The sequence below is a fragment of the Apteryx mantelli genome, chromosome 1, assembly GCF_036417845.1.
Source record: "Apteryx mantelli isolate bAptMan1 chromosome 1, bAptMan1.hap1, whole genome shotgun sequence".
Taxonomy (NCBI): Eukaryota; Metazoa; Chordata; class Aves; order Apterygiformes; family Apterygidae; genus Apteryx; species Apteryx mantelli.
This window is the reverse complement of record NC_089978.1, coordinates 67,943,548-67,955,634: the sequence shown is the minus strand read 5'-3', so window position 1 is coordinate 67,955,634 and position 12,087 is coordinate 67,943,548. Positions and strand designations below refer to the sequence as shown.

Genomic DNA, 12,087 nt, shown 5'->3' with positions numbered 1-12,087 from the left:
CTATAGCTGCCGGGACCCCGCGGGCCGCCGCAGTGCGCCGCGCCGGGAGAGGGGACCCCAGCAGGAACCCCCGCGGCGCCGGCGCGGAGAAGGACTTCCCAGCGCTGTGACGTCACAAAGGCGCGGGGAAGGGAGAGCGGTGCAGCGACTATGACGTCATATTGCCGCTCTCCCCCGCGGTGCCGAGTGCGCGCTCCGCCGCGGCGGGCCGGGCCGGGCCGGGCGCCAGGAGCCGCGGCTGCCGCCGGTGCCCGCCCGGAGCCGGAGCCGCCCTCGGCGGGGCGGGGCGGGGCGGGGGCGCAGCGCAGGGCGGGTCCGGTCCCCGCGCAGAGCCGCTGCCGGGTGCGCCGGGCCCGGGGCGGGGGAGCCGCGGCGGCGCCAGCAGCTCTCGGCGGCGGGGCGATGCGGATGGCGGTCGGTGCGGCAGCGGGCGACGGGGCAGAGCAGAGCCCCGGCCCCGCCGCTGTCTCGCTGGGCTTGAGCGTGGCTGTGGTGTCCAGCCTGGTGAACGGCTCCACCTTCGTCCTGCAGAAGAAGGGGATCGTGCGGGCCCGAGGGCGAGGTAGGGACCCCGCCGGGCCGGGCCGGGCCGGCTCCCCGCGGCGCTGCAGCGGCGTGGGGGCGGGAGGCCGCGCCGGGAGCCGCCCGGCGTTGCAGCCTCCCTTTCCTCCTCCGCTGCTCTTGGCGCTGCCGCCCCGCTTGGCAGCTCTGCCGGGGCGAGCATCGCCGCCGGCGCCCTCGCCCCCTGCCCGCCTGCGTGTCCTCCGCGCCCCGGCGCAGCGCTGCCTCCCCGCGGGCTTCGCCCTCCGATCGCCCCCGCGCAGCTCCCGCCGGCTCCTGCGGAGCGGCTGCGGCGGAGGGACGGGCAGCCGCGGGGCCCCGCTCCCCTGCCCCGGGCATCCCCGCCGCGGCTCCGCGGGGGGCAGTGGGGAGGCGCCCCGCGGGGCTGCGGCGCGGCGCGGGCAGGCTCGGTGCTGGCGACAGCGTGCGGGCGGCGCGGGAGCCCGCCCGGGCCGTCACGTTAAGTGGCTTCGGCATCAGAGGTCGGTGCCGGAGCACGGCGCGAGGCAGCTCATAAATTAATGATGAGGCGTCGAGCGGAGAACGGCGGGGGGATGTTAAGCACAGTCATCAGCCGCGGCTTCCAAACCTATGGCCTGCTCGCTGATCTTCTCTAATACAACATTAGCAAGTATATATACACACACACACATATATATATCCACACACGCGCGCGCGCGTGTGTGTGTATGCATGAATATTTTCATTGACTCATGGCCGTTTTCTACTCGCTGTCTTTGGCTCAGATAGTTTCTCTCCATGAATAACACCAGCATGTCTTGTCACCTCTTCATTCTAGTGCTTCCACAGCTAATACACCATGAAGTTGCATCGGATCACGTGATGTAGAGAAATCACTTTTATAGAGAAAGGCACAGCAATAACATATCACTCATCTCTTTTTTTTTTTCATATGGGATTTCCATACCTTATTGTTGTTTTCCAAGGTAAACATTCAGCAGCTTACTGTGCTATCCAGTTTAGCAAAAAAAAAAAAAAGTTGTAAATTCATAGCATATTAAGATCTTTTGTATTTTATTCTGATCCTAGAACTCCCAAAAGCATGCAGTCTATGAATATCATTTTACTAATTGCTTCTTTATGCTTCGAGTATAGGGAAACCACAATATATTTATTTACTTGTTCTTAATATCATGCTTTTGGAGGAAAGCTGTAAACACACAGGTTATACGGGGCCTTTTAATTGTATTTCTGTTGGTTGTCAATAACCATTTGTTTTGCTGGTGGTGGTGGGATATGTGTGTGTATGAGCATGTGTACCTAGGTCTGGGAACTCATGAAAAATGCTTAGTAGTGACAAGAGCATGTTAGGCATTTCTTAGTGGGATTTTTTTTGTTTTGCTTTTTTTGAGATGATTAGTGTTGGAGCAGTGCTGCATTTCCAGTTCCTGTTGTATTGAGCATGTTCAGGGTGGATTCAGAGGAATAACAGCTGACAGCATGATCTAACGAGTTTATTTTGCATTTTCCACAATGACCTTACAGTTATAGTTAGGGGCTTCAGACAAACTACTGTTTCATAAACTTAGTCTCCGTTTCTCTTCCAGATGGCTGTAATCGACTTTTATTGTTCACATAGAGGTCAAGTTTGCATCATAAATGCAAATCTTTTTGTAAGGGAAACTGAGAAAACAAGAGAGGAAGGAATGACACTGCCACCGCAATGTAGTTAAAGCAAGTTTCCATTCTGCATTATAGTTGGATCTAATTACTTTTAAAGAGCTTTCAGTAGTGTACTGAGTTAAGTGGATGTGCAAGGGGTGTGTGTCTGTTTTCAGCATCGGTAGGTGACTGTCACAGCTGTAAAACATCCTGTTTCAAAGATATTACTGAGGGTTTTGTGTATCTTGTGGAGTGATTCTTAGTGTTTCCTATTGCTGTGCTCGTTATGGAGCTATAAGAGTAAATTAGGAGACAGCCAGGCGAATAACGTAGGTTTTTGTCTATGTAATGCTTTGAAGCAGTGCAGTTCTTCCTTGAGTCCAGCAGTCAGAACTAAGAGCCTCAGAACTAAGAGCCTGAGATCGTTAGTGTCAAATGATGTCTTTTTTTTCCATTGGCTTCAATAGGTGTTGTATAATAAACAACAAGCTGCTTCAAGTCTTTTCTGTGTTCTTCATTGAATCAATAATATGGTATCAATGCAGATAGTAATCCTTGCTTAGTTAGAAACAACAGTGGGTGACAAATATTTTGCAAAGTTACCTTACTTGAGTCAATATTTTCTATAATTTGTACCCCCAACAAAGTGTTTAAATGCAATAACAAAAGTCTAAAGGATGATTACACCCACTCAAAAGCTGGCCATTTTCATTAGTCATTTTCCCTCACATTTCAGTTATATAGTGTGATTTCCAAGCGCTAAATATTTTATAAGTCTCCAGAGTTATAGACTACTGAGTTATAGATTTATTATTATTATTATTTTCCCTTGGGATTTCAGAGTGCTCCATTTACATACAATATTGCCTATCGCTCCAGCAGGTCTTGAGAGAGCATCTTCCCAAATAAACACAGAAGTGAAATGTTAGAAAGAGAAGCAGGACATGACAACAGGATAATGTGATGCCAAAGTCAAGTTCTTTGACAACTAGGGTTTAGTTTAACAAGTGGTTATTATCCTTGATATTCCACAAAAGTAGAACTTCCAAAATGTGATGCATAGACTCCGTGGTGCACTCCAAGTCAAGAGTTCTTAATAACTGATTTACAATGAAACTAATCATTTTTGAACTTGGCAGACGTTAAGAACAATCTGGAATTTTTAACCCTCTCTTAGAAACATAGTAACATGTCAATAATTCCGAGAAGGCTTCAATCACAGTAATTTCCAAATGTTCACATACAGGAGGATTGGTCCACGCTAATGTACTCCCAAAACTCCATGCCAAAAAAGTTTCTCCTATATGATTTCATTGGGGGTATATTAACAAACTAATTGATCCAAATTATGTGTTTCCACAGGTTTTCATTCGTCTTAGTAGTGATTCTAAGATAGCTGTTAAACGGCCCCTTCAGAAGCATTTGCTGACATTTCAGAGGCTGAGTAAGCTAAGCATGAGAATTGCCTAGGTACTTCAAACTGGAAGTCAGAACTTCTGACTCAAAAGGTTCCTTAAGAAGCTCTAACTAGGATATTTAGGCCAAATCTGAGTACTTTCCATCCTCTCTCTTGTTTTCTTCCTGCTCTTTTGCCTTAAAGAAAAGGGTTAAGATAAAGGTCCTTAATAGTTAAGACTGTTGAAATTATTCCTTTTCATAATTTCAGCAATGCAATTACATATTTTTCTAATATATATGCTTATACTTCCTCTTCCAGGTACTTCATACTTAACAGATATAGTATGGTGGTCTGGCACTATTGCAAGTAAGTATTTTACATGGTTTGATTATTTTTTTATATTTTTTTCTCCTTTCTGAAGGAAGAAGCTGTGGTTTGATGGTGAAATGGGTCAGCAGAAAATCTGAGTTCTAATCTGGAATCTTTCACTGACTTATAATGAAATACATTTCCCTCAGAAATATTCCACCTTCAGTAAACTGTCACTCTGACTATTACGTCTGCTGGTGTTTGAAGAGGCAAAGAGCGTAGATAAACCAAAGACATGCATCTTTCCATATTTTCAGAACCATTTGATACTTGCAGCTCTTGGCACCCACACAGTGTTCTGACTCTGGATTCTTGGGTGTTTTGTATCTTTGGATTGCACTGGTATGCTCAGTTTTTAATAAAAGTCAAAGCTGAATAAGAAATTGTAATCCTGCACGAAAGGGCTTATTGAGCATATGTTATTTTTTAGATCAGAAAGCACTTAGCTTGTCTCAAATTTAAATCGTTTCTTTGATTTCTAGCATTGGCAGTTATAGTTTGTTTTGTTTTTAATCTACAAGATTTATATTAAGCCTTTTGTGGCACTGATTATAAGATTGGTACAGTTTTAGACTTAATATCTTTGTAACCTACGCTCACACAAAGTTCACTGTCTGATTTGAATCCAGAACATGCAGAGTACCTAGCTTTTTCTTTTTGTAGTTCAGCCCTAGTTTTACCCACATGAGTTTAAAATATTACCCCACTTTTGGATGCTAATCCAGTCTTTTTTTGAATTATTTGTAAATGTTCTGATGCTGTTCCTCAAAAGTATGAATCCAGTTGTGCCCCTTGGTTTTTTTGCAGCAAGGTAGGTCTCCATTTTTGCCCTCTTCAAGCTGTACCCAAGGAATGCAAGCTGTTAAATCCCTTGAAGGTTAAAGTCCACAGCAAGAGTAGAGCCAACAGAGCTCCAGAGGAAAGTCCTCAGCTGATTTAAGATGAGTTTAAGTAGTTCTTTGACAGCTTCCTACTCTGCTGTGATCATTACGTGCTTAAAGTAGCAATAAATCTATGCTTTAATTGCTGTTTTTTATCCCTTGTGAGGCCTCCATTTTGAATCTCTGAGCAGAAGGAATTTAAAAAAAGAATTTTTATTACAGGGGTTTATCTTGGTGAGTCAGAGAGAAAGGTTTCCTGTTTAAAAGGGCTGAATGAATTGAATGAAGCTAAAATTGCTTAAGGGAATGGTATCAGCTGGCATTTGTCCATCAGCGAGGTGCAGGTATTTCAAAACAAAGCCTCAAAAAGTTTACAGAGGAGCCAAGGTAAGAATTCCGTAAGGAGATTGTAGCTTCAGAATCACAACCCCATGATAAACAGCAGTAGCAACAGCTAGGCAAGCAACTGTGGGATCCAGAGAAAGGTGTCATTTTGGAGATTTAGCAATATCCCCAATAACCTTGGAGAAATTACAGTAGCTGACGGTAATTTTCTAAAGTACAGAATTTGGAGTTAGGATGACTAACAAGAATCAGCATAAACTCTATCAACTTGTTTTCACAAAATTTGTTCAGATAGTGAACAAGTATCTGTGTGTAGGCGTGCTGGCTCAGAATAACACTTCCTAACCATTTTGTGGCCTTGGGATCCACTGGATTACTGAAGATTTCAAAGGAAGGGCTCCAGATTCTGCTAAGGGGCTTTTTTTTACTGCAGTCCAAAGAGTGATTGCACCATGTGTACAGGTACTTCAGTCAGCATTAAACTAATTAACTAATTAATTAGTTTCAGTGAAGATTTTGATAGTAGCATAGCTGTGGTGTTTGTGACAGTTTTTATAGTGGATGCATCTACATTAGCCTTTTTTCTTAGATTGGGAATGGATTTGTGAAGCAAATCTCCGGTTTGTTTCCACTTACTGAGCTTTGGTTCACATTTTGGGGCAATATTGGAGCACTTGAACTGTATTTCTTTCAGCTGAAACTAGGCTGGAAGATACATTCTAGGAGCATGCCTAATGCATATCAGCTGCAATGGACTTTCAGTCTGTGGGACCAGGCTAAAGTTAGTCTGAAATAAACCCCCTGAAATGTATAGGGCAGATTCTTTTGCTCTACGGATCTGCTCTTGCTGGTCCCCTTGCTAGTGTAGACATGTCAGTGTGTGTCAAGTCTTGTGCTGCAATAACTTCTGGGATACTGCTACTCATTTAGCAAGCTTAAAGCTTGATGTGCCTTCCAAGAACTGAAGTCCTGTCTTGACTACAGCATTGACGTATCTGGAGAGGAATTTCTATCCACGGAAGACTGGATAGGTTGGCAGCAAAGGTCCTCAACAGCAGGTGAATGGTAACCATCACAGATTTTTTTTTTTTTTTAATTGGCCTTAGTTAATGTTGTTCTGTCATTCATGGTGGTAAGGGACTGCTACTGTTATTCCATGGTGATACTGAAAATTTGGGGTAAATTCAACTGGCTTATAGTATGAAGTTTGTTTACATATCTGCATTGGTGCCATCTGTTAGGGTTCTTTAAGCAGAAAGTTAAGGCACCAGAGATATGAAAGAGCAAACTTTTGTCAGAGTAACTTAGAAATGCACAGTCTGTAGAAACGCAGTGCCAGGTGTGCCATATCTTCCATGCAGGCTATTTGCTAGTGCATTTGGATGCCTCAAAGATAATGCCAAAGTTGCCATGTGTATCTGCTGAAAAACAAAACTGAGGCTGATCGTAGAGTTACTGTATTCCCAGGGGCAGAAACTATGCTGGAGAAGCACTGACTTGTGCTTTAGAAATGCTGTTCATGGATTTATTTCTGTGGCTCATTCCTGCACATAGTGACAGCCTCGGTGAATTGAATTAGTATAATTTTGCCATCCTCTGCAGTTTTGTAAGTTTGTCTGTCTCCTTTGGGTTTCTTATAGGTTACACAGGTCTTCAACTTTACTGATTATGTAAGTTAATTTGGTAAATTAATGTTTGCACAGTGCCTTGCAGAGGTAAAGAATAGTATGATGATAACAGTATTTGACAGTGCAGGGTAATGCCAGCCTGAGAATTAAAACAGCTTGGATTCTTGAAAAGTTTTTAAATGCTAATATTGGCACTTGAAATCAACTTGAAATTTGAGCTGCATGAATTTTTGTTCAGTCTCCAGGTTCTTGCTGGTCACCACGGACTCTGTAACTATGCAAGCATCATGTTGACTTGCCAGCACTTGCAAAACCAGCCAGTATTTTTATTTATTTATTTATTTTATTGAAAACTTGAACACATGAACTGTTTATCACAGCTGTGATGTGCAATAGTGTGGTAAATTCTGGAAATTGCTTTTATTGGAAAAAATAAGCCTGTTATTGTGACTTGACATAGATCGGTTGTTGTTACACTGGTCAGGGATTACCTGTGATGTTACACAGTGCTGTGAAAATTTGATGTGCTCGACTGTATATTGAAGAGCTTTTCTGCATGTGCTTAGTATTTCCTTATTAGATTTCCTTCCTCTAGTAATGTCCCTGTATGCATCCCAAAAGGTAATACTGCTGTTAGGAACTATACCCAAATGCGGTGTTATGTGTATGTACCTTCTAAAGCTGAAACCATGGGTTATATAATTTTAGTACTGCACTAATAAGATATTTGAGTGTGATACATGAGTGTTTCTAATTTGTAGCCTTTTTTATAACTTAACTAAGAGAAGCCACGAGTAAGATTATTGATCATGCCCTCTTGGATCTTCTTGTATGACAAATATAAATTCTATATTTAAAAATAACTTTAAAATGTATTTTAAATGAATTTAAATGAATTTTAAAATTCCAGCCATTTTGTGCATGTGCAAAATTAACAGAGCTTAACAGATCTGTTACATCTGTTTTCCAGTTGGGTCAGTCTTTCCCAGACAATATTGGGCAAGTTTTCATTACCTCCCTTTATAAAGAGATTTAAAGGCCTATTTCTGGTTCTCTTGACAGTGGCTCTTGGTCAAATAGGAAATTTCTTGGCTTACACTGCAGTTCCTACTGTGTTAGTGACTCCCCTAGGAGCTCTTGGCGTTCCATTTGGGTAAGAGTTTGCTTTACTTGTTTTTATTTGAATGCTCTTATTGCTTAGAGTGTCAAATAAACTCAGTGATTACTGAACTTCCGCTTAGAAGATGTCAGACTTATGAGTGTTACTGAAATGTTATAATGACATCTGTTCCTATTTTGCCCAGCAAAGTATTGCAGTGTGTCGGAGGATAGGGGGAAAGGGTTCTTGATTATTCTGTTTTAACTATCACTATGATTTGGAACAGATAAAACAACATTTTTTTCTTCACTTTGATTATTCTGGACTTTTTAGCTTATTCTCTTATTCACAGTTCCCTTACCATGTAGGTTTAGTCCATGTTTCATTTCGTATTCTATCTTCTGCTATCCACAAACAACATGTGTTTGTTGACTTTGATCTTAACTTAATTGGATTTGGCTCAGTTTTCCAAAGTGAGAGCGCCCCCCTGCCAATGTATGCCCACAGCTTCCTTAATGTGATGTTCATGTGTTTAAAAAAAAACCAAATAAAAACAAAAAGAATATTCCTAAGAGGAGTTAAATATTTTGTGACTAGCTAAACTACACTTGTGAAACCACTGCAACAAAAAAGTGCAGTTACTTAAAAGTGCTGTGTATTGCCTTAAGATACTTCTTTTGCCTACTTGCTGGGTTATGTATCTGACCATACTGGTCACCTACTTTTGAGTGTAAATTGCTTTGGGTGGGCTTCATGGCTGTCTTTTAGTTTCAGACACTACAAATCACGCTGGTGGTGCTCTACTTATCACCTATTATTTTATGCAAGGCCACATAATTTGTATATTTTGGCCAGTTGCATGTCTGAGCTGAGCCTTGTAATCTTTGTAATCAAAGGTCACTTTTATCTCACGACTGAATGGTACCTATAAATGGAGTTTAGTGATCTCTCACCAAATTGTAACAGGTAGGTACCTGCCTCTGGGGTGCCTGATGCCTGTTTTTTTCCCCTTCAGATGAAACGTCATGGATTGAATAAGATGCAGACTGGAAGAATCTTTCCTAAGCTAAGGCTGAAATGCAGTTTGAAGGCTATTTGAAGATTCACTAATGTTTGATAATATTTCTTTAACAGAAGGAAATTCATGTGGCGAATAACAGGCAGAGCAGTATTAAGAGATTGTACTCAGACTTCTAACTTTCTTCCTCTTTGTGAAAGGTCCATTTTAGCTTCTTACTTACTGAAAGAAAAACTCAACATTCTTGGCAAGCTGGGATGTCTGCTGAGCTGTGCTGGGTCTGTTGTTCTCATCATCCATTCCCCAAAGTCTGAGAGTGTAACGACTCAGGCTGAACTTGAAGAGAAGCTTACAAATCCAGGTACTTCTTTCTTTTATTAACTCATAATGATTTTGTGAGATTGGTCAAGAATGCGCGCGAGGAGGAGATGTACCGCTTCCAAGAGATAGGAAAACTGACTTCTGAAGAAAATGTGATGTGACAGGGACGAACCAGTATGGCTTGCCATACTTAGAATTCCCCAGATTTATTGATACATGTGCCAAGAAAGTAAAACGTAGCTATAAATCAAGATTTTTCAAAAAGCTTTTAAATAAATAAAAGAACAGAGTAATTTAGGAGTTAAACTACTCCTTTAAAAACATTCTCCTTCACAGCAAACTAAGAACAGTGGCCACTTGAACTTGTAATTTTCTAAAATTATGAAAAAGTGTTTCTTGTTACCTAGAGAATGAAAGCTATAATTCTAGGATTTCAATTTAAGTTGTTTTATAAAAACAAACAAAAAAAATTGTCTTTTGTTCTTTAATTCTGCTTTTTTTGTTATAAATTTATACTAGATACCAGTTATGTTCCAAATAGATTTCTTTGCACACTAAAGGTGTGCAGAAAAGTGCTATCTAGACATGTCCTGAAATGCCCGTCTCATAGAGTGTTGGACAGGCTTGGAAATAAAGCCCCATTAGCTGCTGGATGGGATATACTAGTGCTTAATACATTTCAAACCCACTTTTATTTTCTTTCCTAAGAGCTAAATTGACCACTGTTGCTATTTCCTTTTATTGCTTTAGGTGGGAGAGACTCAAACCACATCAGCTATCCAAGGCTGGGGGAAGGGCAGGGAGGGAGAAAAAGACAAAGCAAAAATTTGCAAGGAAATGAAAACACACACCCTGGTCTAAATGTACAGCTTCATTCCAACCAACATGAATAGCAAATATATTTCTTCAAAACTTTAAAGTGTGAAATTTTTTTTACCAGTCTGATTTGCATACTAGTATAATAATAAGGCCTCCCAGTTCTTGCAGCTGTCCCTGCTCTTATCACTCTAATGGGATTTAACTTTATGCTTAAGCACTTTGCTAAATTCACACACAGTGCTTTACTAAGTTGGTTACGAATGAGGTGTTATTACTGCCATTTGTCATAGGGGCTTTTAATGAGTATAACCCTAATGGAAAAGAGAATAAGAAAATAAGCCATCTTAAATCCAGTTCAAATGTGCAACTGTGATTTAGCACATGATGGTTTGTTTTACACAAAGAGCACGAGAACGTCATCAGCCCACTAAATCATTAAAAACTCAGTGATTTGAGTATATGTTCGATATCAGATCTTCGTCGTGGTACATACCTGAAGTTCCACTGGTAAGACAGGATTTGCCTGCTAAAGCCTCCAGTGTAGATCCCAAGCCGGAAGCTCTTTTCTTGCTGTTACCTTGTTTTCTTTTTGTTTTCCAGTTTTCGTGAGTTATCTCTGCATAGTACTGCTAATGCTTCTCCTGCTTATCTTCTGGATAGCTCCAGCTCATGGACCTACTAATATCATGGTTTACATCAGTATTTGCTCTCTGTTGGGCAGTTTCACTGTGCCCAGCACAAAAGGCATTGGGCTGGCTGCTCAAGATATCTTTCACAATAACCCGTCAAGTCAAAGGGCTCTGTATCTCTGTCTGGTACTTCTGGCAGTATTAGGATGTAGCATTATCATTCAGTTCAGGTACATCAATAAGGCGCTGGAATGTTTTGACTCCTCTGTGTTTGGTGCCATCTACTATGTTGTGTTTACCACTTTAGTATTGCTGGCTTCAGCCATCCTTTTCAGGGAATGGAGTAATGTAGGAGTGGTAGATTTCTTGGGAATGGCTTGCGGATTCACCACAGTATCTATTGGAATTGTTCTTATACAAGTCTTCAAGGAATTCAACTTCAATATTGGAGATTTAAATAAACCTAACATGAAGACAGATTAAAGTATTTTTGGAGGGAAACTGGGTGGCTCAGGGAATGTTAGAGCCTTTCATTTCTAGGTCACTGATTCAATTATGATTCAGGTTGGTATTTGTTACCCTCTGACAATTTGGTGGCCTACAGGAAATGAATTGGAGGCTTCCATCCAGTTTCAAGGGACAGTTGTCCGTTTACCCCAAATCAACATAATAAATGGCAGTAATTGGTATTCTTGCTGATGGTCTTGGTGGGAAAGCCAAGGATTGAGTCAGCATAGAGACCGATGTATTTCCTCACTGTAAAAAGAGATTCGTCACAAAAGATTTAGGGATATTCTGACAGGCATGTGTGAAAGCTTATATTACGGCTGCTTCTGAGGTGTGCTTGCTGTGAATAGAGGACATCAGTTTCTAATGCACTCAATCTGACACCTTTCATGAGTGATGTATACCCTTAAAAATATGGGGGGGGGGGAAGCGAATGGAAGAATTTGTTAATCTTAATATAGCAATGTGTTCACCGTCCAGGCTGTGAATTCTGAGACAAGTGTTGATTCAACTCTGACTGCAGATTTGTCCTTTTATAGTAGCTGTCTCTGCAATTTGGTCTGACATGGGGTGAAGACACTGGGGATTTTTAAATTAAATTCTTTATACAGAGCAGTGGACCCTTAAAATCTTTCACTAATTATTAATCAGCAGATGGTAGTGTCCAGATTACAGGTATGCATTTTTCTGTGTAACTTACGTGCATTAAAACATACTGCATTCACCTGAGTTTTTAACTGGGAGCAGACAGAAAGACTGTGAAGGATGTCGAAACGATGAACAGACTTTTTGACTATATGGTGGCTTATTTGTAAGCAGCTCAGAACTATTTCAGTGCCTTTGTAATCCAAAAATACTGCATAAATGTGAATGTATTTGTTTCAGATG

At 41.5% G+C, this 12,087-nt stretch overlaps 1 protein-coding gene across 1 annotated transcript; it reads left to right on the top strand.

Annotated features, from left to right (window-relative positions):
- The first annotated feature begins 387 nt into the window (after nt 1-387).
- On the top strand, nt 388-11,175 carry NIPA1 (NIPA magnesium transporter 1). Its single transcript, XM_067289701.1, has 5 exons — nt 388-562; nt 3,902-3,949; nt 7,869-7,959; nt 9,124-9,284; nt 10,664-11,175. Exons 1-5 carry the CDS (start codon nt 403-405, stop codon nt 11,173-11,175), a joined length of 972 nt encoding a protein of 323 aa, XP_067145802.1. The 5' UTR covers nt 388-402.
- The last annotated feature ends 912 nt before the right edge of the window (nt 11,176-12,087 follow it).